At 36.4% G+C, this 26,269-nt stretch overlaps 2 protein-coding genes across 2 annotated transcripts; one reads left to right on the plus strand and one right to left on the minus strand.

Moving 5' to 3' along the window:
- The first annotated feature begins 1,289 nt into the window (after positions 1–1,289).
- On the plus strand, positions 1,290–7,943 carry slc22a13b (solute carrier family 22 member 13b). The gene is made up of 10 exons (XM_016280400.1): positions 1,290–1,980; positions 2,920–3,023; positions 3,200–3,354; positions 3,521–3,689; positions 3,885–4,005; positions 4,592–4,686; positions 5,433–5,647; positions 7,250–7,358; positions 7,450–7,659; positions 7,773–7,943. Exons 1-10 carry the CDS (start codon positions 1,606–1,608, stop codon positions 7,846–7,848), a joined length of 1,629 nt encoding a protein of 542 aa, XP_016135886.1. The 5' UTR covers positions 1,290–1,605; the 3' UTR covers positions 7,849–7,943.
- A 2,635-nt stretch (positions 7,944–10,578) lies between these two features.
- On the minus strand, positions 10,579–22,723 carry LOC107591274 (xin actin-binding repeat-containing protein 1-like). Its single transcript, XM_016280389.1, has 4 exons — positions 22,678–22,723; positions 15,859–16,004; positions 15,520–15,567; positions 10,579–14,857 (listed from the first exon to the last, which is right to left on the minus strand). Exons 1-4 carry the CDS (start codon positions 22,721–22,723, stop codon positions 10,637–10,639), a joined length of 4,461 nt encoding a protein of 1,486 aa, XP_016135875.1. The 3' UTR covers positions 10,579–10,636.
- Positions 22,724–26,269: the final 3,546 nt, after the last annotated feature.

A 26,269-nucleotide genomic window follows, 5' to 3' on the forward strand; every position in this document is an offset into this window, starting at 1 on the left:
ATCCCCTTTGCCCTTTTTGACATTTTAATATTTTATATATATAATTATATAACATATATAATATATAAAAATAAATCATTTAAAACCTTTTTCAAACTTTATTTTCCAGTTTTATTGGGAAGATTCAAAAGCTTGATACACAAGTGTTTTCTTTTCACCTCTTTGCAACCACAACAAAGCTGTCTACTAAAATAAGAAAAAAAATTGCTTGCAGTGAAAAGGCGAGTTTTGCTTTGAATAAGGAATTTATTCTATGTAGATCAAAGGTCAACATTATTATATAGTTTATAATTAAATAATATCCAGTCTTAATAATAATGCATTTTATAAGTCCTTAATGTGGAGCAGTGTTGTACAAGGACAGACGCCTTCACAGTCAGTTTACTGTAAGAAATAAATAAAAATTAAAAGCAAAAACAGTATCAACATCAGTATATTTTTCTCTGTTTCCACTTAATTTTCTTTAGCTTGTGTTGAATTTTAAGGCATGTTTTTAAATGCTTTAAAATCAATAAAGCGTTCATTTAAAAGGTGCCTAATATGCCTCCTTACTGGTTAAAGTATATATTACTGTATTTGAATATTATTGAATATGACTTACATAAAAATCATGTTCATTTTGATTTACAGCATAGAAAAACAACTTAAAGGGATAGTTCAGCCAAAAACGAAGATTTTGTCATCATTTATTCACCCTCATGTCGTTCCAAACCTATGTGAGTTTGTTTCTTATGTTGAAAATATTTTGAAGAATGCTGGTAATCAATCAGTTGATGGTCCCCATTGACTTCCATAGTTACCCCCCACCACCGCCTACCATGGAAGTCAATGGAGACCAACAACTGTTTGGTTCTTCAAAATAGCTTATTTTTTGTTCTTCCAAACTTATACATGTTTGGAATCATTTTTAGGAAATGATTTTAAAAGGCACATTTTCACCTGGTTAACTGGAGTAACCCTAAGGAAAATACCATGGAAGTCGATGGTTAGGCTACCAGCATCTGTGGTTGCAAGCATTCTTCAAAATGTCGTCTTTTGTGTTCAGCAGAAGAAAGAAATGTATAAAGGTTTGGAACGACATGAGGGTGCGTAAATAATGTGTGAACTATCCCTTTAAATTCATATTTGTTTAAAAAAAAAAAGTTTTGCCTTTATTTAGCCTTTCCTCTTGTCACAATCTTACTTTTTCACTTGATAGTGTGGCCACTTTGTGACATATATACAGCGTTGTCTAAATATTGTGCTCGAACCCACAAGCATATCACAACAGTTTACATATTACCACAATATTAAGCCTCATGATCCAAAGTCCCTCACGCAAACACACATTCAACACACTGCTGGAATTCCTCTCAGTACATTTCAACCACTAGAATCAGCCTGTTAATCTACTATTAAATACCTTCTTATAGGATCATATTTTATTGCTATTAATTTAAAATCTTCTGGCTATCCTTATCGCTGTGAAAAAAACCAGTGCTTTATCTTTGTCGTAGCAGATAAGAGCGCTGTAGATATGCTGAGCTTGTGACACGTTTAAAAATTAATTTCGCGGCGCAGGTGTTTTAAGCGCGAGCCGCCGCTGACGGTCGCCCAGTGGTCATCATGATAGACTTCGCGCAGATCCTGTCGTCTGTCGGCGAGTTTGGGGCGTTTCAGAAGCGCTTGCTGGTGGCGGTATGTCTCCCCAACATCTTCACAGCTTTCCACATGTTCGGTCAGGTCTTCACCGCCATCAGCTTCCCTCACAACTGCAACAGCAGCTGGATTTTACAGCGGGCTCCCAACCTGACAGAGGAGAAGCAGCTGAACCTCACCATCCCTCTGGACACTGAAGGACAGTACGACAGCTGTAAGATGTTCTCACCTGTTGATCTTGAGCTTGATGCTATTGAAGCTTATGGAATAAACACAACGACATCATGTTCTGATGGATGGGTTTATAAGGCACCAGAAGGCAGCAGCACTCTTATAACTGAGGTAAGTTAGGTCAACTTTTTAAAATAAAGCAGCCTATCACTACATGGTTATAAGAGTTTTAGTTTAGTTTTTCTTAAATGTATAAAGCTATGCCTTTTCATATAAATCAGGTAAACACTAATTGTTACACTTTCAATGTTATGTTTTTATGATACCCTACACGTGATATAAAATGTTGATTTTATATGATTAAAAGTAAAACAATATTTGACTTTCAAAAAAATGACTTTCAAAGGAGTCAACCTTTAAATTAACATTAGCTAAGTAACAATTTCTAGCTATTTCAGTAGTCTTTTGGCGCCTCTAGCTCGTGTGCAGTTTGCTGAATATCAGCTAACTTACATTACAAAGACTTCAAATATGTGTTATGTTCACACCTGTAAAAGTGTACTTGTTTTATTTACAATAGCTAGACAGCGATCAAGTAGCTGTTGCCATGGTTACCTCCTCAGTTCGCGAGTGTATTTTGCGAACTTGTAATCTAACTTTTGTGATTAAGACCACGTTTGAAAGAGCTTTTGACATAAACACTATTTTTGCAATACCTGCTCAAATAGGCTACCTAATTTACCTGTGAACCGAATTTTGACTTCTCGTAACGCAAATAAGTTTATTTTTATGTTTTCATCTATGGCCATCACATTGTTCGCATGAAACCAAACGCTATATAGGCCTAATGCATAACGTTTATCATGATAATAGTGGTTTGTCACTGTGTGCTTTTTCCCCTTGACAATAATGATTGAAATTGAAATGTTAAAAAGTTCAAGGTCTAGGACTTTACTGTGTACGTTTTTACAGAAATTGACTTTGAAAAGTCATAACTTAATATTGTAAGTTATGAAAGTTAATATGAACTTTACGTCTCCCTACATATCATTTTAATTTACATCATTTGTTGTTGTTTTTATCATGCTTTCTTTTCCTATCTTATCATAGTTTGACCTGGTGTGTGAAAATAAGATATATAATGAGGCATCTCAGTCCGTCTACATGGCTGGTCTTCTTATTGGAGCCCTATTGTTTGGGCCAATGGCAGACAAGTATGTGTAGAGTACAATCCCTGATCAACATAAGAATGAAATTTTACATACTATGATTATTTTGGAGTTTTTCCAAAAATCAGATTATTCAGTTTGTTTTTTAAAACCCATCAAGGGCTATTTTTTTATGTTAGTGTTTTAATAACTGTACTGGTTAACATGTTTTCTTGCCACAGGTATGGCCGGCGGTTTGTCACGCTGCTTTCCTTGTTCCTGCAGTTTCTGTTTGGGGTGGCAGTAGCATTTTCTCCCAACATCTTTGTCTACATAGCTCTCCGCTTTGTGGTCGGCACCACAATATCAGGGATTTCTATCAACACATTTGTTTTGGGTAGCACGTGACTCCTCCTAATGCCAGTACATTTAAAAGTCTGACATTTTGCTTAGCTATTTAGACTGCATGTAGAAAGAGAATTTATGCTTTAAACAAATTCCCTGTAACACACCTGTTTTGGATCTCAGCAGATGAATTTCATGGTATCTCAAACGTGTTTTAGGTACTGAGTGGTGTGGTTCAGCCAAACGGGCCCTTTTTACCATATTGTCACACTGCTTTTATGCCATTGGTCTGATGTTGCTGTCTGGTGTGTCCTTTGGGATCCGAAACTGGAGGATTTTACAGTTGGTTCTGTCAGCACCAGTTGGGCTTTTCTGCATCTATTACTGGTGAGAGTTATTCTGTACCAGTGATTCCCAAACCTTTGATTTGCATGTTCATGGTTTTCTGATGTCGGTTAATGGTCACATGACATACATACATACATTTGTCATTTTATTTTATTGCTTTTATTTTTATTATTATTGTTTTAGAAATTTTTATGAGGTGTTTTCTTTTCTAATAATTGTCTATGTATTTGGCAGGATTCTCCCTGAATCTGCCCGATGGCTTCTGACTCAGGGCAAGCAAGACAGGGCCAAGAAAGAGATATTGAACGCTGCCCGAATTAATGGCAGAAAGGTGCCCGAAACTCTGCTCAACAAGGTGATCTTTTTCTCTTTGCCAAGCTTTATTTGGTCTAAGAGAAGAATTAAAGGCATAGCTTACCCAGAAATGAAAATTTGCTGAAAACTTACTTAGCCTCAGGCTCTTAGCATCACTTACTCACCAATTGATCCTCTGCAGTGAATGGGTGCCATCAGAATCTCATATTTTAGCTGAAAGCAACAATTTGAAGTTAAAAACTTCTTAATGATGGATTTTGTCTTACAAACAAAACGCATCTTTTTTTATTTTCAAGACATTCATTGATGGACTGGAGTGGTGTGGATTATTGTGATGTCTTTATCAGCTGTTTGGACTCTCATTCTGATGGCACCCATTCACTGCAGAGGATCGATTGGTGAGCAAGTGATGTAATGCTAACTTGCTCCAAATCTGTTCCAAGGAAGAACTAAACTTATCTAAATCTTGGATGGCCTGAGAGTGATAATTTATTAAATTTTTTTGGTGCAAATGTTCCTTTTTGGGTGAAAAACTGTAAATGATCAAATTCATTCTAAAACATATAGTTGAATCAAAAGTAATAAAAAAAAAAATGATCAGTTAACATGAAAGGATGCCTTATCAGATGGAAGCGGAAAACACAGCTAAAACAGGCACCATGCTAGACCTGTTTCGAGTGGCTTACCTAAGAAAGAGAGCTCTCATCATGTGTTATATGTGGTGAGTTATCCTAGCATTTCCCATATCTATTATCCAAAATGTGATAAGATGCCATACCTTTGATGCTTTATCCAAGTTTACCATTCAGGAGCTTGTATGTGGCTAAACCTCTGTAAAGTCCCCCAGTTTTTGATATTAAATACAATATAATATGTGAAATACAACAGCATAAAATGTTAATAATAAAGCATTATCATTGATTTTGGAACCAAATCAAGCTGTGAAAACTTAATTTTTTTGGTGCAAATGTTCCTTTTTGGGTGAAAAACTGTAAATGATCAAATTCATTCTAAAACATATAGTTGAATCAAAAGTAATAAAAAAAAAATGATCAGTTAACATGAAAGGATGCCTTATCAGATGGAAGCGGAAAACACAGCTAAAACAGGCACCATGCTAGACCTGTTTCGAGTGGCTTACCTAAGAAAGAGAGCTCTCATCATGTGTTATATGTGGTGAGTTATCCTAGCATTTCCCATATCTATTATCCAAAATGTGATAAGATGCCATACCTTTGATGCTTTATCCAAGTTTACCATTCAGGAGCTTGTATGTGGCTAAACCTCTGTAAAGTCCCCCAGTTTTTGATATTAAATACAATATAATATGTGAAATACAACAGCATAAAATGTTAATAATAAAGCATTATCATTGATTTTGGAACCAAATCAAGCTGTGAAAACTTTTCTAATCTGATTAAAAAAGCAGCTGAGGGTCTTATCATATGTTTATTTATTTCATCGTAGGTTTGTGACGAGCCTGGTTTACTATGGTGTCAGCTTGAACGTGGGGAACTTCGGCCTGGACATTTACCTGACTCAACTCATCTTTGGCATTGCAGAGTTTCCCGCCCGGCTGTCCTGCTTTCCTCTCATTCAGCGCTTTGGAAGGAGGATTTGTCAGAGTGCAGTGCTGCTCCTTGGAGGAACCGCCTGCCTGATTATTCCTCTCATACCAGCAGGTGAGGACCTTCAGAGTCTTATTTTAGAATTACAGAAGAAGGAAGGTTTTTGTCCCATTCACAAAAAAATTGCTTTCAAAATGTGTGAAAATAATCAATAGAGAAAAATGGGTAACACTTTACTTGAAGGGGTGTGCATAAGACTGACATGGCACCTTCATAATCATGACACGACACATGTCATAAATATGAAGGAGGTTTTATGCATGTTTATAACAACTGTCATTAAGTGTCATTCGCTCAGTTATGTAATTTTTAATGCAAATATGACATTATTTGACCTAACCCTAACCTAACCCTACTCCTACCCTTACCCCTAACCATAGCCCATAACAAAGACATCTCAAACAATGTCATATTTGCATTAAAAATTACATAACTGAGCGAATGACACTTAATGACAGTTGTCATAAACATGCATAAAAACCCTTCATATTCATGACATGTGTCATGTCATGATTATGTAGGTGTCATGTCATGATTATGAAGGTGTCATGTCAGTCTTGTGCATAACCCTTCAAGTAAAGTGTAACCGAAAAATGTTTACAATTTGTTTTGCTACGTCTAATTATTATTTATTTCGAATTAGCATTTTACATACAACAGCCATAAAAATATTTGCACACTTAAACCACACCTAAAACTGTATAGAATATGTTTACCATGTGCTGACCGTATGGTATAACGCAACTTTTTAAGCAAAACATTTCACAAAATACGTTTGTGAGGTTTTAAATTATGCAGTTAAAAACAATAGAAGACAAACAGTATTTGAACATTTTCAGATGGTGAAATGTCAATGGAATAGAAAAACCAAGCTGATCTCATAAGACTTTTTAAGTATGACTTGTTTCATACTGTATGACCAAATTTCATATGTGACCCTGGACCACAAAACCAGTCTTAAGTATAAATTTTTCAAAATTGAGATTTATGCATCATGTAAAAGCTGAATAAATAAGCTTTCCATTGATGAATGGTTTGTTATGATTGAACAATATTTGGCTGACATACAACTATTTGAAAATCTGGAAACTGAGGGTGCAAAATAATCTAAATATCGAGGAAATCGCCTTTAAAGTTGTCCAAATGAAGTCCTTAGCAATGCATATTACTAATCGAAAATTAAGTTTTGATATATTTACGGTAGGAAATTTACTTAATATCCTCATGATTTTTGGCATAAAAGAAAAATCTATAATTTTGACCCGGTCAATGTATTTTTGGCTATTGCTACAAATATCCCCGTGAAACTTAAGACCGGTTTTGTGGTCCAGGGTCACATATGAATTAGTACAATCTGTATGAATCATACACTTTGGGCCAGATTTACTAAAAAGGGCAAGCGTGAGAACACCGATGGGAGTGGAAAGTTCTGATCTGCTGACATTACACGAATTAAAGAACACAAACGCAGCCATCATTTCCATAGTGACCAACACAATCTCCAAAGAGCGGCGCAAATTACCGTAGCCAATAATCAGGTGCGTGTAATTTACAATTTGCAGCAAATTCACCAAATCAGAACATTTTTAGGAATTGTCTTTGAAAAACATTCAAATGACAAAAACAACTTTAAACGTTCACCTGCTTTTTTTCAAGGGTATCCTGTGATTGTGACTGTGATCGCAGTGATTGGGAAGTTCTCCCTCGCCGCCTCTTTCACCATAGTGTATGTGTACACTGCTGAGCTCTACCCAACGGTTGTGAGGTACTGTATATATGTACTGAACCTGCATCAACACCCACTATCTTCAGTTATGGATTCTAAATAAGCTCTTGTTCTTATAACTCAATTATAGACAAAACGGAGTGGGACTGAACTCCATGTGTGCGCGTGTAGCTGGTATTCTGGCTCCTCTGATTGGCTTGTTAGACGTGTATCATCCTGCTATTCCAATGGTCATATACGGCTCTCTTCCTTTTGTGGGAGGACCGCTGACTTTCCTGCTCCCAGAAACACTAAACACTGACCTACAGGACCACACTGATGTCCCCGTGGATGACAACATGTGCGTTTAGACCTCATTATATTAGTGACACTATGCATGAAACTCTTGCAACTTTTGATGCACCAAATTTATTACAGAAATAAATCTCACTTTTCTTAATTTTCCATTTACAGGGGATCAGAGAAAGCCAGTACTGAAAGCGGACTGAATCAGGAGCAGGAAATGTCTCGCAGGAGCACAAAATTATGAGATTTATACTGCTATTTTAAAATGTAGTTGAAGTTTATGCAATTTTTTTATTGATTTTGTGTGAATGAGGAAAATAAGGCAAACAGAGGTATGACTGTTTACTTTTCAATTGGCAAGTGTTGTGTTTGTAAAGATTTATTGATTTAAAATGAATTTGTACTTTTTTATTATTTCAGTTTGAAAAATAGTAAAATTCAGTGTTTTATTTATGACGTGCAGTAGTGTTTTTCTTCAGTGCTTTTTAAATGCTACAGAAAACGTGGATCAACTAGAAAGCCTTTAATGAAGGCAGAATTTATTTATTAAGTTTAGTAACTGAAACAAACGGCATCTCATATCTATGTACACATCTTCATATTTGATTATTTCTCCCTGACATCCATGCAATTTTCAGCACATTTTTAAAAATGAAGATCATCAACATCAACCAGTTATGTCAAATATTTTGTACTACAGCTGTAAAACCACATTTTCATCAAGGTCTCAAACATAACATCATAAACATTTAAGAATATTTGGCATGATATTGATTTATATATATGAACTGCTTGATTATGAAATCATGTTATGTGTATGTTAAATCCTTATAGTTTGCCTACATCAGACCATCTGTTATTCAAAGTTACGGCCCATATACTTGTTCAGTAGCTCTAAATGATGTTTGTGTCATTCCTCTGTAGCCAACGGTCTTTATGCTGTTGACGGCCGAAGCCCTCGTCATAGTTACCCTTCCTTTTGAAAAGCTGCTGATAGTGGAAAACACAGTAGAATTCCCCATAGAGAGGCGCGTAGCCTTGAAGGCTAAAACCAAGCAAAACATCTTTTTAGTATGTTTATTTCTTATGATCTGTAGGCTATAAAAATTACATTAATATGGAGCATATTTGTAGATCTAACAGTTTTAAGCAACAGCTGCAATGTCAGCAAAGTTGGTTAACAGCTTAAGAGGCAAAGTCTGAAAGCTGGTGCAAAACTGCAACTTCAGCACTTCCTATTTAATGATTTGCTGTTATTTATTTGCATTATGGTGCCAAAGTGTTTTCACTGATTTAGAATCGTAAATGTAATGTGTTTAAAATGTTTACATTTCAGTGATGTTCATTATCGGCTTTTATCATTATCAAAAACATTCTTACCTCAGTTTCTTTTTGCAGTGCTTGCAGCAGAAACAAGTTTTGTGAAAAACGAGTTTATCCGCTGCCATTCTTTCCATTGGGTAAACTGGTTTCAGACAGGCTGAGCATGTTTCCTGAGCTGCTGGCTGAAACTACAGTCACATGAAAGGGTTAACAAACCTCCATACCATAAGACTTTGGGTCAGAAGTTAGCTTTTAATTCACTTAAGCTATTAGGGTTTTTTTTATGCAGCATTGGCTTTTGGAAAACACTGGTGTTAATCATGGGATTCACACTGTATGCCTTGAAAAAGCTGTATTTTGGCTTCACAATGTCTATCCATCGGTTGAATTATATATTTTTCTTAAAGATATGAAATCTTTTATCATTAGCTGCGTTTCCATCCATCTATTTTTTCTTGCATGTCATGTTCCGTAGTACTCCTCTAAGTTCAAACAATTTCTAAATGATTAAATTCTGAAAACATTTTATAATTAATACATAAAACATAATTACTTAATGGAATGTACATTTAATGTCAATTTAAATAGTTAAACATATTTAAAAAAGAAAATGTAAAGCATTTAAATCGAAATGTTGATTATTAAAAACACAGGATTATATACTTTGATCTTTGAATGTACATAAAATACTGAACTGCTAGGCATTTTAAAATGTTTGACTCTTTAAGAAATAATTTTACCAGAATATTTTCGGGAAATATTTTGGTTGATCACTGTTTCAGTCCATCCAATTTAATAAGAAACAGCTATTTGGGAAAATTCATATAGCGTGATTTGTATGAAAGAAGTATGAAGGTCCTTCCCTAAACCTACCCCCTCAGTGGAGCGCAAGCAAATACGAAAACGTACAAACGCAGCCATACAAATTAACACAAATTTGCAACAAAATGAAAAAGTTATGAATTAACTCTGTTACTTTCAGTTTTCCTGTGATAACATAAGAGAAAACCTCACACTCGACAGATCATAGGAAACATCATGAAGCGCCACTTGCTGAAAGGACCTTGTGAAGTAATCCCAGAAGGTGCTCTTTGGTTGGGTTTGAAACAACTATTACAAGAAAAGAAATGGCACTTCTTCCGGTCCAAAAAAGTTAAAAAGCCTTTATTCACACTTATGGCCATTTAAATAGAAACATTAAAAATTACTAAAACTCTGCACACTGAAGCATTTCGGCCTTCAGCCTTCCTCAGAGTGTGTCAGGTATCAAATGAATGACAGGTGTAGGTATAATTAATCTGTGACATTGGGAGAAAGGGCTTTTTAACTTTTTTGGACCGGAAGAAGTGCCTTGGATTTCTTTTCTTGTAATAAAAGAAAAGATGCTTACTGAAATTCATAATGTGACATGACACGTTTCTATCATTTTTATTGACAAATATGGCAGAAATTCAAATTATATTGTATTCACAGAAATATCAGAACATGTTTATTGCATGACTGCAACACACTGAGGAAATCATATAGTTTTAAAAAATATGGATTCACACAAAAACTGAAACTGAAATACTAACAAACGGAAACAGGAATAGTGAAGTATTATTCAAAAGATAACCAAGCAAAAAAGTCCAAAAAAATGCATTGGCTGTCACATGATTAGATCTTTCATTTATATTGCAACCAAAACCAACATAAATTTCGAAATAAATTTACAGTGGGGGACGGTCTTCTCTAATTAAAGGTGTGTTGATTCTTGGGTACGTGACAATTTCAGTTGTGGCTGGACTGCTCATGATGAGCTTTTTAGAAGTTGTCCTGGTTTCAGGTTGGGTTGTCACGACTGTGGAGGTTTTCGAGGAGTAGAATTTGTTGCCAAAGCAGTCCATCCTCTCATAGTTCTCGCTGATGGTTTTTGTTCCGGTGACTCTCTCTCCTTCAGGCCTGGTTTGCACTTCCAGCACACTGACCTGCCGCCGTGTATTCGCAGGGCTCGAGGATGCTCCTTTTGTGACAGAACATTGCCTGCGGTCTGAAGGCACACTACAGCAGCACTGCAGCTTGGTCTCTTCTTTGGGTTCTTCCTTCAGGGTACTGATCTGAGGTGATGGCGACTCCGTAGGCTTCCTCGCTGCAGACTGAATGGAAATAAACGAAGGAGATGCTGGTGAGGCTGATCTCTGTTTCGTTGTGGGAATAAAAAGCTCTGTCTTTTTCTGTGTTGTTGACTGTTCAGAAACTCTCTTTCCAATCTGGTTTTGAGCTTTTGGTGATTTGCTTGACCCAATGCTGATTTTCCTGATATTACCTGCAGGAGGTGAACCTTGTACAGCCACCATTGACTCCCTGAAGAGACCAGAAAGTCCTACAATGTCAGAGTCAGATTTTAGAGTCGATACTGAGTAAAGAGCCTTTTTAATGGCCTCCTCTATATCCATGAGTCTTGCAAGCGTTTGGTCTTTTAAACGGATGATCTCAGCACCAGCTTTCTCCAGGTCCTCAAAAGCTACCTCCATTGATGACATCATCTCAGGTTCACTTGGTGCTCCAGTATGTTCTGGTGGAACTATTTTTGGTTTGATTTTCTTCTCCCGAGGCACGACCCAATCAGGTATGCTCTCAAAAATGTTTTTAAGTGAGCTCACGTCCACTTTGTTGGTGTCTTCTTCGATTTCCTCCACTTTGGAGAGTATGTTTTTGAGTTCGTCTTGCTTTTTCAGCTTGTCAAAGATCTCCATGACAGCTGGCACGTTTCCTTTCATGATTTCATCCAAGTGCACCGAGAGCCTCTGCCTTTGCTCGTCCTCAGTCTCTCCTCTAATTTTCTTTTCCCGTCTCACCACTCCACTAACTTGTTGATCATCGCTTTTATCATTTCTCATTTCACGGTTGTTGGTATCTGTCTTACAAGTCTCGCCTGAGGGGTCATTGTTGTGAGGAGGAGGAATTCCCTGTGCTGTTTCAGTTTCCAAAGTGGTAGAGTTGCTAATGGAGTTCTTCACGTTTTCTTTTGCCATTTTGATTCTTTTTGGTTTTACAGGAGGCACTGAACCACTCGGCTTTACCCCAAAGTTTTGAAGAGTAGCATGAAATCCTGTGGAAGATTCATTGACAATGCTTTCTGGGGAGCACTTTGGAGTTTCTTCAACAACCTCTACACCATTTAGCATTTTATCTTTAGGACTTTCAGTGTTGCTCACTGATGTATCACTGGGCTCATGTTCATTAGCATCAGTATGCTGTGCTCTTTTGCAGGGTGCATTTTCATGAGACGGGCATTGTTTGTAAGGTGAAGATTCATTAATCTGCTCAGTTGGTGGTTTTGAAGAAGTAGGAGGGACTTGGCATTTGTTGAGATGTTCTGCGTCAGTTTCAGAACCAAGAGGGTTTGGCTTAAGCTTTAAATGATCTGGTTTAGGTGGGATAGCTGGTTTGGGTCCAACAGGAGTTCTACGATTTTTAGCAGATGTTTCTACAGAGACAGGCAAAGGAGAACATGTCTTTGGTTTGTTTTCAATTGACCTTTCACAAGGGGTTGTGTCAGTTCTCTTAGGTGATTTTAAAGCTTCCTTTTCAGCTTGAGGCACAGGAGACGATGTTGCTGACTTATTGTCTTTAGTCCTATCACTTGTCTGGTTCATCATCACTTCATCTGTCTTTTTGTGTCCTGCATATCCTTTAGCAGAATTCCTATAAATCATTGCAGATTTAAAATCACCCTTTGTGACATTAAAATTCGACTTTCCCAAGGAATCAAGAGCTGCCTGTATGCTACCTCTCATAACATCCTCCTTACTTTCTTCTTCCAGTTCAGTTTTGGAAAACTGTGAGAGCTCTTCATTTTCACTTACATTATCATTGTTTTTCACATGTGTAAACTCATGGGTCATTGAACCAGAATCACAGATTTGTTGGGTTTGGTTTGTTTGGGAAGCATGTTTTGCTTGTACACTCTTCTGAAGAGCTTTTGCCTCTATTGTCGCCTGATGAAGATTCATAATGGCTGTTTGTAAATTCACCAACTCATCGTCTTCAACAGCATCAACTAGTTCTGCTTGAAGAACGACTCCATCATCCATGATCTCTTGATTTTGGAGACTTCTTTCTTTTTTTAGATGGTCATCTGTGTCAGAACAATGTTCAGATTGGTTTGTTGCTTCTGCATAATCGTTTTCATTATTTACCAAACTTTCTTCAGGTGACAGTTTTGACTTGTTTTTATCCGACTGCATGCTTGTGTCATCTATATTGGTAGTAAAAAAGGCTTTGATATTGTTAACTTCACCTGGTATATTGCTAACTTCACCTGGTATAATATAACTTGTTTTCTCTGATTCCCCAGTAGATGCACCTATATCTACATCTGATGATGTTTCCTGCAGGCATTTTAGATGATCAAGGTCTCCTTTCTCAATGCAGCTCTGGAATAGCTGCACATTACTAGTTTTGTTTGTATCTACTACTGAAGAACTTTCTGATGAACTAATATCTGTCTTCAGATCACAATTTTCAGACTCTGGAATGTTCCTTAGACGTGAGGGAATGGATCTAAAATCAATTTGACCAAACTCCATTACCCCTGTACTGTCTTCACTGTGGATAAATAGAGCATAAACAGTTATCTCTCTCGTTCCTGTGGCTCCATCTTGTATTAAGACTCCTTTTCTGATGGACTTCTCTTGACTGAGTAGATCTTCAGTAATCTGCACCACATTGGCAGTTCTGCACTCTTTATCCCGAGTGAATGGAAGTTGGTGGACAATGGGGACATCTACTTTCTGAATCTCCACATTGCCCTGACTGTCCTCTTTTAGGAAGGTCACAATTGGGTTCAAGTTTGTTCCTGGTAGCATCTGAAGCATGATGTTCTTTATGCTTCCAGTCACTATCTCTTCATCCTGAATTTCTGGTCTTGTATCTTCTTGTATGAAGTTATATCTTGCTTTTTTGACATTGCCATTTTCATTAGCTTCGAGGATGGTTCCATCAGAATGCATGATACTGAAATTGCATAAAGAAAATAGAGTTTCTTGTGTGTTCTCCAAGATGGTTTCTGATTCTTCCTTGGTTTGCTGATTGATCTTATCAAGTGGAGTTGATTCAAACATCTGAGCTCTGTTTCTTACATTTGCCTTCAGCAGTTCTTGTTCTTGGCCGAAGTTGTCATTTGTTGGTGAGATGTTCTCCTTGTCATGTGATACTGTTTCGAAGACCTGTTTGGCTTTAGATATACTTACAAACACCTCATTTGTGTCCATGAGTTCATTGGTTAGACTGTTATTGTGAAGGTCTGATGTTTCTTTTCCATCAGTCTCAAATTGACTCTTTGGTTTTTGGTGTGATCGACTTTCTTCCTCACAATCAATGTTTTTCCTTGGACAGGGGTTTTGACTATCCATCGATTGAGTTTCGAACATTCTGCACGTGGCTTTCACATCCACCTTTATGCTCTGCTCTGATGTCACTTCCTCTGATTTGTTGAGTTGAGGTTTGTTGTCTTCATTGTGGGAGTTAGACGTAGGTTGTTCAAACATGCAGACGCTTCTCTTGATGTCCCCCTCTTGAAACTCCTTTTTCATCTGTAGTTTTTGATCATGGATTTCCACTGAATTGATTTCATGGTTCTCAAACAGCCAGCACCTGGACTGGAACTCACTCTGGTGTCCAGTGTCTGTGTCTGGGTCCATGTTAAGAATATCAGCCAGCTCCTCTTCTACCAAACTGTCTACATTTTTCAGCTCAGGGTAAGTGTGCTTTAGCAGTCGTCTAAGCTCGCATTTCTGTCGCCATTGATGCAGAATTGATATTGCTTCTCTTGTAGGAGGTGGTGATGTAAAGGGTCTTTCATGTTCATCAGGGCTGGTTTCCAGATGGTGTATTGGAGGATTTGATTCAGGTGCATATGCAATGCTGTTTTGTGCACCTTCAGCCATCTAAAAAACAAAGAACGACCTCATTAGATTACAGTAGCTAATATATTAGCCTATTATTTCAAATGGTTATGATAAACTTTTAGCAAACATAAATGGTTAAGAAGTTAAACATACCTGTTGAACTGTAAGGAAGCCAAACCGCATGCCAAAGAAAACCAGCGTTTTGAGCCAAAACATTTCTAATAGTTAATCATTTCAGCAATCTGAATACAGGCAGTTGAGAATGTTATAACTTATGTTAGTAATGTTATTATGAGCGCAAAAGACCAGTGAAAACACCCACAATGATTATATGTTCTGTCCTGCAAATGAGTAGTTAATCAAACACAGTAAATGTAGTTTCCTGTTATTATTTTATTTCACACCTGAGAGCTAAGGGTTCACCACCAGAATTTATTTATTTAAGTATGCAATTACAGAAAGACAAGCTGCTAATATTTTATAGCACTAAACAGTCACACAAAAAAGGCCTAGTTTATTTTTTAAGAATAATGTGCATTTTTAATAAAACACAATATTTACACACACTATTACAAATTACATTCACTACAGGGGTGAAGTTTGCTAGTGGTTAATTTGAACTCTAAATCAAATAAAGAAGCCAAAATAAGGTTTACCACTGGATTAAAATATATACTGTATTTGAAACCAATTTTCTTTACCTTGATTGTGTTCTGCCTTTTTCCAGTTGGAGAAGTGATATACTGGTCCTAGAACAAATAAAATTCAAGGACATTACAAGTAAGTCTGAGGTGCTTATATGATCAAAACGTAACCAGGAACTGATTTTACTAACTTAATTTCATATAAAACATAATTTATATATACCCATGCTCCTTGAACTTGTAGCTAGAACCATGACATACTGTAAACCGAAAATATTTTTCAGCAGCTGTTACATGCATTTTATTTAGCAGCATTTTCTTCCTGTAGCCTGCTTTACTCTCATCCCCTTGGCCCCAAAGGTCACCACATGTATCATGAAGAATACAAGTACTAACTGGTTTCAAGAGGTTTCCCGCAGGTTCTGCAGCTGCCACTTTTGACAGATATAGTGCAGACAAAGCTTTGACGGAAATAGAGGGTTTCTCCAATCCGCTGAGAGTTAAGTTGTCTCTGAAGTCTGCGACTGACCTTCTTTTATCCTCTGTAATACAGCAGAAAGATCAGAATCATGATATGGTTATTGTGACTCAAACTTTGACTCCTAATGTCCTGAATAAAGGAATGAAATCAAGGTCAACGTCTGTGCTTTTACAACCGAGACCCACAGACGCACACATCAGGGGCACCAAAGACTTTCTGAACTGTCAGATGTGAGTTTAATTTAAAAAGAACAGTTTTTCTTTCAGTGGGAGGTGAGCAGTCATGTGATTTGTCAGGGATATTGTTTGTTAGTTTTGCAAGATACTTTATCTGTGGCCCAGCAAGCTTTCAGCAGGGTTTTTAGATTTAAGTCTAAATTACACTCTTAAAAATAAAGGTGCTTAAAAGGTTCTTCACAGCAATGCCATAGAAGAACCATTTTTGGTTCCACAAAGAACCATTCGAACCATCTCTTTCTTACCTTTTTATAATCTGAAGAACAGAAAGGAACAGAAAGATTCTTCAAATGTTAAAGGTTCTTTATCGAACCAGAGACAAAAAGGTTCTTCTATGGCATCGTGAAGCACCTTTATTTTTAAGAGTGCATGATGGTGAAAAGTCTATTTGTGTCAAATCAAGCCATCTCCATTCATAACCTTGCATACTATCTTCATACTAAAGCCTTCCAAAATGATTATAATTTTACAATCTGCTTCAAGTAATATATGTGCTTCATTAAATAGACTAACATAATTACAGAGACCCCCTTACTTTCAGCAGACACAAGGACCCCCAAACATAAAAAACTGTTTTAACAATTTATGGTTTTAATTTTTATTACACTAACAAACATTATTACCCTTTTTTATTGCACAACAGATCACATTTGCAAATAAAATCATATATCCACAGATCTCCAAAGGACCTTCACGGACCTCTGCTTTTTGAAAACTGTGCGGTTGATATATTGATTTTTACACCAAACATGCATCCATTAATGCTTGTTTATGTTAAATCCATTTTGTAGGTGTTTATCTTTTTGGAATGGTGATGGTTATGATAGTTACTGCTCTGTCAGCTCTCATTATAGTAATGTGGACAGCTGCTATGAATGCAAGTCATCAGTGTAGTGTGCAAAGTGCACTCAGAAACTAGGCTGGAAAACATCTGACTCCGTGACACAGATACCAATGGGATTTCCAGTCGTGAACCAAGAAGCAGCACACAGCTTGCTTGAATGAGCAGAAGGGTACAGACTAATAATCAGTTTCAAGGGCATAATATTGCCTTGCCTCTAGCCTGTGAAATAAAATTATGATCAACTGTGGCTGTATTTTAGTATCTGAATATGTAGGAACTCAAACTCACTATCTGATAGACTTAAAGGGTTAGTTCAACCAAAAATGAAAAACTAGACTATGATTTACTTACCCTCGAAGCATCCTAGGTGTATATGACTTTCTTTTTTCAGACGAATCCAGTTATATAAAAAATTGTCCTGGCTATTCCAAGCTCTATCATTGCAGTCAGCGGGTGTTGCAGTTGAACAGTCCATAAGTCATCAAATAAAGCGCGCGCATTCATAATAAAATGTGCCACAAACGGCTCCGGTGGATGAATAAAGGCCCCCTGTAGCAAATCCATGAGTTTTAAACACTTTTCTCTCACTTCTGCTGTCTGTTATACGTGGAAGCCGTTCCGGCAGAAGGCGTATGACGTGTGCGCAGCGCGCGCGTGCCTCTGAGATATGCTCGTCTCGCGAGTTTGTTTATAGGAGCAAAGGAAGCAAAGTTTCCTTACTTTAGCAAAGGAAAACCAGTCTCCGCTTGGTTTATATCGAAATCCTCCAAAAATTTTCTTCGCAAATCCTCGGTTTGTACTACTAATTCGTGACCGCCATTTTGTTTTGTTCTCTCTCTTCATTCTTCACTAATCACACAACACCGACGTGCTACGACGTCTGCCGGAACGGCTTCAGTGAATGACAGATAACGAAAGTGGGAGAAAAGTGTTAATTACGTTTGAAATATGGATATTTTTCTTACAAAAACACATGGATTCGCTACAGGAGGCCTTTATTCACCCCCCGGAGCCGTCTGCGGCACATTTTATTATGGATGTGCGCACTTTATTTGACGACTTGTGGACTATTCAACTGCAACACCCGCTGACTGCAATGATAGAGCTTGGAATAGCTAGGACAATTTTTAATATAACTCCAACTGGATTCGTCTGAAAAAAGAATATATCATTTTCATTTTTGGGTGAACTAACCCTTTAAATCTATTTTTTATCGTATAGTAAAACATTTACTTAGGAAGTGCACCTGCATTAAATCACACTTGCTAATCATCTGATCTAAGTATCACAATGATTATGGGATTGTTTTTCTCAGTTCCATAATCATTGGTTAAATTACCATGTTTTGTTGTCCAGTTTGCCACAAAAGCATTCTCCAAAAGCTATTCATTAACAACACATTGTAGATTTTCTTTAAAATGGTCTAAAAACAAAATGTAATGAGGAAAAATGAAGCAAAGTGTCCAAACAGACATACTCTTTAACTAATTTCAGCATGTTAGTGAGTTGAAAATTAACATATGATTATGTATTTGCTGGTTACCGATGTTCCAACCACAGTAAGGTTAAGCTTGTTTTCCAGCCTGTTTTTAACACACAAATGAATAATCAAATTCTGGAAATCCCATGTCCCTGGTCACACAACAGTGGTTGTCTATAATAGATATGTTGTGGGAAATCCTCTTTAGCACATGCATTATTTGAAGCAATATAACGGTTTAAAAATGTATAAACAAACTCACCATTCAGCGCTCTTTCTCTTTGCTCATAAGCTTAACTCAAATCCCTCTGAATTAGTTTATTACTTAGTTCAATAATGATCCTTTGACTGGTCTACTGGTTTTTGTGTCCTCTGAGTGTGTCAGCAAGCCTGTGGCCATTTCTGTGCTGGTAACAGCTGACCCTGTCTGGCTCCCATGGAAGGATAAGTGCCAGCCAGCTATTTTAGGAGCTATTCTGCTATTGCTACACCAGGCTCCGTCAATCACTTGTTGAGATACGTACCTTCTTTTCCAGTCTGCCCCAACCCAGCACTCAGAAATGACTAAAATATGCATGTTATTTTCATCTCACATCATTGGGAACAGTTGTTGCTCCTGCTGTGATGTCATCTGGCATTTCCTCAATTACAATTTGGATACCTCTCACATGTGGCCCAAGTTATATCATGAGCAACATATTAGAAAATAAAATGAATTTTCTATATTACACTGGTAGTTTGATTTGACTGTGTTTGCAATATTATGTGCTTTGAGTCTTGCATGATCTTGTATATAGTTTGCCCTTGACATTTAGGTCACATGTTAGTCTGTCAACATATGAAATTTAACCTTGAACTGAAATCCTTACTGGTGGTGTTTTCAGAGGTAAGGATTGCTATTACTATTGCTTATCATTTTGAACAAACCCTAAACTGGGCACTTGAATTGTCCTGTATTGTTTGGGGTATGGACATGATAACTCAAATCTTGCGGCTAGATGTTTTGATCAGACTTACACGAACAATAAAGAATGCAAAAAGAAAAACCCACAACAGCATAGAAATTACTTAGAAATGCTCTTGAAACTCCCGTAAGGCAAAAAATTACTAAAATGTCTCCAAATATATGAGAAAATGTAATATATATAAAAATGTAACATAATACAATATATAAAATAATCTATAGCATTAGCATAACATTTTCTACAATATATCTGAAAATGCATTTAAATAAATAATATACTTTTTAATTTAAATACAGCATAAATAAATTTACACACACACACACACACACACACTGAGTGGTTATTAAACAGCATTGCTAATAACGACAGTCATTATTAGGGAATAACTGACCTCAGAATGTCGTGACTGACCAGTCAGAATCAAGCATTTCAGAAAGCCGTGTAATATTATTGAATATTCTAATGCAGCATGTGAAGTTAGTTCAGTGTTTTACCTCATGCTTTACATCTCCTGAATCCACTTCTTTGGCCTTTCTTCCGGGAGAGTTTTGGTACCTGGTGGTGAACACATGATGTACAGAAGGTCTGATAAAGTCATATATTTAATTTAATTTAATTTAATTGATTTCAGTAAATAGAATTGTTAGTTTCACGTTCTGTTTAAAGGCATAATTTACAGTTTTACAATAGAGTTACACATTAACATCGAGTCCATTAAAAGAGACGAGGTTTCCATTGTATGGAAAAAACAAAACAACATTCTTCAAAATATCTTCTTTTGTGTTCAACAGAAGAAAGAAACTCATACAAGTTGAGGGTAAATGATGAAATAATTTTCATTTTTGGGTGAACTATCCCTTTAGGAGTTTATTACCAAACAATGTACACTCTCAGTATGGATTACTCAAATTGAACATTCTGTCATAATTTATTCACCTTGATGTCTTTCAAAACCTCTTTCATTTCTTTTCTTCTGTGGAGCACAATAGGAGATCTCTAGCTGAATATCTAAGCTGCTCGTTTTCATACAGAGGAAGTGAATGGTAACCAAATTTCAAGTAAGACCCAAACATCTGTATTCAGAAGGTTTGTTCATATGGCATTCGCTTGATTTTGTAAATTGTATTCCTAAAAACATGGTGATTTTTTTTCTGGCTATTGGCAGTATTTCATTCATTCATTCATTCATTCATTCTATGGGGTGGTAAAAAAGAGATATCCAAAAATCTTTAACTCTAAAATGATTTCTTTTCTGGCAATGTAAGCAAATGCATACATTGCACATTTAATTAATGTACCTTGCCTTAAATAAAAATGCATAAATAATAATAGAAGATTATTTTCCTGGTAAACTTTTTTCCTGGGATCTCATTTTATCTGTCTGAATGAACAGCTTTATTTAGCACACATAATCTTCTAATCCAGTAATGCCGTGATTTAATGATTTAAATGTTTAATCTTATCTCAATCTAAACTCATTTTAAATGCCTTCTCTGCAATTTATCATTACATTATTTGCTGTGATAGGTGTTAGACAGATGGTTAGATTTTATTACTTAACCATGACCCAGGTCATGTCTCTGGAACCCCTGATGCCTTCTTTTATTAGGGTCAAGCTGCCTTTTGACTTTTGCCCCTGCAGGGTTGATGTACAAGAGACTGCTGTAGACACTTATGTTCAGGGGTCAGTTCCGAGTCTGAGAGCCGGCGCGGCATCTCATTCCTAAAAAGACCAGCCAAAAACAGCTACGAGGCATTTTGTTGTTTGGTTAGGAACCGGGAAACCAATCGTGAAATGCATGGATGCCAAACATCTGTATTCAGAAGGTTTGTTCATATAGCATTCGCTTGATTTTGTAAATTGCATTCCTAAAAACATAGTGATTTTTTTCTGGCTATTGGCAGTATTTCATTCATTCATTCATTCATTCATTCATTCTATGGGGTGGTAAAAAAGAGATATCCAAAAATCTTTAACTCTAAAATGATTTATTTTCTGGCAATGTAAGCAAATGCATACATTGCACATTTAATTAATGTACCTTGCCTTAAATAAAAATGCATAAATAATAATAGAAGATTATTTTCCTGGTAAACTTTTTTCCTGGGATCTCATTTTATCTGTCTGAATGACCAGCTTTATTTAGCACACATAGTCTTCTAATCCAGTAATGCCGTGATTTAATGATTTAAATGTTTAATCTTATCTCAATCTAAACTCATTTTAAATGCTTTCTCTGCAATTTATCATTACATTATTTGCTGTGATAGGTGTTAGACAGATGGTTAGATTTTATTACTTAACCATGACCCAGGTCATGTCTCTGGAACCCCTGATGCCTTCTTTTATTAGGGTCAAGCTGCCTTTTGACTTTTGCCCCTGCAGGGTTGATGTACAAGAGACTGCTGTAGACACTTATGTTCAGGGGTCAGTTCCGAGTCTGAGAGCCGGCGCGGCATCTCATTCCTAAAAAGACCAGCCAAAAACAGCTACGAGGCATTTTGTTGTTTGGTTAGGAACCGGGAAACCAATCGTGAAATGCATGGATTAACCTATGAGTCCAAAGTTACATGGTGGTCATAATCTGCACACTTTGTACTGTTAATGAGTGTGACAGATTTTTGCATGTTATTTGATATAATCACTTCTTTGTGTTTCTTGTGCTTCAGTGCTTTGAAAGCTTGATGGTTTCAAGCACTCTGGAAACAGGTTAAGAATGGATACTGCAAAGACCTGTTCACCAGTGAATGGTTGCATTGTTTTAGGAGAGTGGTGTGTCTTGTGTCATAAATACATTGGGATAAAAACCTTTGTAGTTTCTATTTTTAGCAGTTCATACTTTATATCAAAAGATTTATATTGAGAAAGTGTTCTGAAAGGAATGTGAATCAACAGATTATTTCAAGCCTTTGAATTAGAGACAAAGTTTGAAATATTTTCATTTAGCAGTTCATTGCATTAACATCTTCCTTAGTCAGATTTTACACTCTTAAATTACTGTAAGATAGTTTAAGGTAATACCTGAGGAACTGCTCATCATTAATCCTGAACTGCTTAGTTAATTTTTAAAGCCATATATCTTTGAACTAACACTAGTCTGTCGACTCTCTGTGCTTGCACTTTGCTGTCAAATTATTTCCTTTAGTTCTGTTGCCTATTTTAAGCTAAAGGTCTCAGTTGAATTGCAGGTGCAAGCTATTTTTACAACCTGTAAGTGGCACTGAAGAACTCTGTAACTCCCTTGAGTCATCCATGATGCCCAAAGAGAGACTGATAAATGATTACTTTGCAGACAGACTTTAAGCACAGAAAGAAAGCTTTTTATTTGACTCTTAATTTCATTATTTCATCACATGAAACATGCTAAAACAAACTGTGTTGTCATTGTGTGGTCATTTATCATTATGAGTCATCATTTATGAATTAAAAGAATAGTTCACCCAAAAATTTAAATTTGCTGAAATTTCAAAAACCTCAGGCCATCCAAGATGTAGATGACTTTTTCCTCAATGAAACAGATTTGCTCACCAATGAATCCTCTGCAGTGAATGGGTGCTGTTATAATGAGAGTCCAAAGAGCTGATAAAAACATAATTCACTGGAGAAAGTAAGGACTGCAATGGTTTAAAGTTAAAATGGATTTTATTCTTATTGACACAGCATTCACTTCACTGTAGTCCTGTGGATTACTTGTGGATTATTATGATGGTTTTATCAGCTGTTTGGACTCTTTGATGGCACCCATTCACTGCAGAGGATCGATTGGTGAGCAAATGATGTAAACCTAAATTTCTACAAATGTGTTCCAATCAAATTCATCTACATGGATGTCCTGAAGGAACATTTTCTGCAAATGTTAATTTTGGATTAACTATTCCTTTTAAGTGTGTTGAAATCTATATTTGGTTTTGTTACTGATGTAAATATTGGCAACTTTCCTTATGGTACTGATAAAAAGCTTTGGATTTACAGTGCACAATTCCGCAAACTGTGTGTTTTTTAAAAAAAATTCTAGAATCGAAGAAATGCATTGTTAACGCAGGTCATATAATTACAGATTCAAATCTTAAAATACACATTACAAATGAAAATATATAACTAAAATATATTACAATTATTTTATATTATTACATTACTATGTTTTTATAGGACTTTTTATAGGACATGGTTGTTGACTCTTACATACAGTAATGTGGAATATCCTTCCCTCACATGAGAGCACCTACAAATAGGGGAACTTGACTTTAGGTGCTCTGACTGTAATGCTCATGTTTGTGTGTGGGGCTGTCATATGTATTTACTACATGAACAGCTCACTTGAATGAACTTCAGTGGTTCTTGACAGTCCAGGAAATGACTGGATTTGAGTTTCTGCCTTGATCTGACAGTTTGTCTCCATCTAAGACTCTAAAATGCCATGGTCAGTGGGGCAAAGAAAGGTATTTGTTTTGTCTTTCCTGAGTCCCCAGTATATCATTTACCCCTATATCTCTGATCCAAGATCAGCGGTGTGTTTAAGTTAAGTATTGAATGAAAGGACTGGGTGTAGATATGTTTACTGCATGACAGCTCTTCATATGTTGTTTACTTTGTAAATAGTTTTATTTAAGAAACTCATTTTTTTGCTGAAGCATGAGATTTTTTATGATTTAGTGAATATGTAAAATATGTAAACATTTCATCTTTAATGTCTCCACGGAGGGCCGTCTGAGGAGAAGACCTGTTACCAGTTTGTAGAACAGCAACAGGAGATCTTAGCATTTGTAGGAAAGTTAACATACTTGCTTTATTTAAATATTGTTGAGTGGTTGAGAGGAAGGAAAAGATGGAAAAGCTTAACTTTCTCAGCAGATTTATATGCGTTTGCTGACATTTCCCCAGGCATACACTGGATTTATAATATTTGCCTTCCTTTGACAGATTTTAAAGCTTTACAGGACGTGTTTAACACCCAGGCCTCAGGACAGGCATGGATGGTTTTCATGGTTCATCAAGAGTACACAGAAGACCCTGTGCCTTGTTGATTAAGGTTCACAAAATAACCTGTGATCATCATCTTAAAGGGACAGTTCACCCAAAAATGAAAATTCTGTCATTAATTACTCACCCTCATGTCGTTCCAAACCCGTAAGATCTGTGTTCATCTTCGGAACACAAATTAAGATATTTTTGATGAAATCCGAGAGCTTTCTGACCCTGCATAGACAACAACACAACTGACACGTTCAAGGCCCAGAAAGGTTGTAAAGGCATCATTAAAATAGGCCATGTGACATTAGTGGTGCAACCGTAATGTTATGAAGCTATGAGAATACTTTTTGTGTGCAAAGAAAACAAAAATAATGATTCAACAATTTCTTCTCTTCCATGTCAGTCTTCGCCGAGTGTTCATGAGAGTAAAAGTCTTTGCACACTGAGTCTGGAATTCTTGTATGAAATTTTCGCATGTTCAAAAATAAGTACGACCTCACGTTGTGCCAATCACGTTTACACACTGCCTCCGAAACTTTCGTCCATCATAAAAAATTTGGACCAGGTTCGATTTTCTGCGTTTTCGCATCTGTAGCAAGCATTTAGGAAAGGATGACGAATACGAAAAAATAAATAAATAAATAAACGCATATGAAAATTTCGGACTCATTGTGCAAGAACCTTAACACAAAGCATGTGTGTGGTGCTGCTGATGCAGGAGCCTGTTTAAATCACTTGCTGGTACTTTGTAATTGTGAAATTTACAAGCATTTCTGAGTACAAATGGTTTCTAAGTAAATCCTTCAACAACTTTTTCAGTGTAGTTTTGCACTTCAATTTAAAATGTATTTATTATATTCTGAGCTGCTAATACTGTTGTACTACATTTATATGCATTCATTTATTCAAAGCAGAAACTTTAGTTTATGGTTAGAAAAATAAAACCCCAAGAAAAATGCTCCGAAATGTTAGGAATTGGTTCTCAAATGTAAGGTATATGTTTAGTTTACTGATTCCATACCTGCATAATAAATGCATGGTGATATTACATTTCATTGTCAGCAAGTATTGAGGTGGTTTGAAAATTAAAATGAGCAGTTTCTGATAAACCTAAAACAACACTGCACAGAAAAAAAAAATCTTTTTAAGCACCATTAAAGCTAACTAAAATTAAAGTAATATTGAAAATGGAAAAAACCTATAATAACCCTTCAAACCCATGACCTTGGTATTGCTGCCAGTTAAACTGCAGGATCACCAAAAGTTGTAAAACTAAACATCAAGTCAAGATGTTCTATCAGAATATGCAGTTTTACTGTCATTAAACTATTGAAACTGCCAGATTAGCCAATTCTTCATCAGATCAGTCGTCTGAGCTGTTTGTTTTCCCTCTCACATTGCTCTTTGGCTGCAGTCCCGTTGCCATTTACACTGATATGCTTTCAGTGCAGCACGATTGTGGCAGCTTCAGGATATGTGTGGTTTCTCCTGTTCTGATACTCCTATTAAAAATGAAGATTGACCACCACAAGGAGCATATTCTATTGCTTCTGTTGGGTCATCTTAATGCAGTTCAAACTGTGACTGGTGCTAAATATGGATGCATTGCCCTGGAGTACACTTTAGTGACCTCTTCTCCTTTTTCAGTGGGTACATAATGTGATAACAAACAGCTGATCTAATGACAAGGGAGTTATACTCTTATGCGCCTGTACCAGTAAAATGGCATTAACGGTTTACAAACTAAATTAACTAAAATTCATAAATTCATAAATGTATGTTTTCTTTGTCCTGGTCAGAAATCCAATGTTGCTTTCACCATCAACAAG

The sequence above is a fragment of the Sinocyclocheilus grahami genome, unplaced genomic scaffold, assembly GCF_001515645.1.
Source record: "Sinocyclocheilus grahami isolate Dianchi unplaced genomic scaffold, SAMN03320097.WGS_v1.1 scaffold139.1, whole genome shotgun sequence".
In the NCBI taxonomy this organism is placed as follows: domain Eukaryota; kingdom Metazoa; phylum Chordata; class Actinopteri; order Cypriniformes; family Cyprinidae; genus Sinocyclocheilus; species Sinocyclocheilus grahami.

Coding starts and splice junctions, on each gene's coding strand:
- slc22a13b (XM_016280400.1), top strand. CDS start 1,606: ATGATAGACTTCGCGCAGATCCTGTCGTCTGTCGGCGAGTTTGGGGCG. Junction 4,006..4,591: donor CCGAAACTCTGCTCAACAAG/GTGATCTTTTTC, acceptor ATGCCTTATCAG/ATGGAAGCGGAAAACACAGC. Junction 7,660..7,772: donor GTCCCCGTGGATGACAACAT/GTGCGTTTAGAC, acceptor TTCCATTTACAG/GGGATCAGAGAAAGCCAGTA.
- LOC107591274 (XM_016280389.1), bottom strand. CDS start 22,723: ATGGATGACTCAAGGGAGTTACAGAGTTCTTCAGTGCCACTTACAG. Junction 15,568..15,858: donor CGGGAAACCTCTTGAAACCA/GTTAGTACTTGT, acceptor TATTTGTTCTAG/GACCAGTATATCACTTCTCC. Junction 14,858..15,519: donor AAAGGCAGAACACAATCAAG/GTAAAGAAAATT, acceptor TTTGTTTTTTAG/ATGGCTGAAGGTGCACAAAA.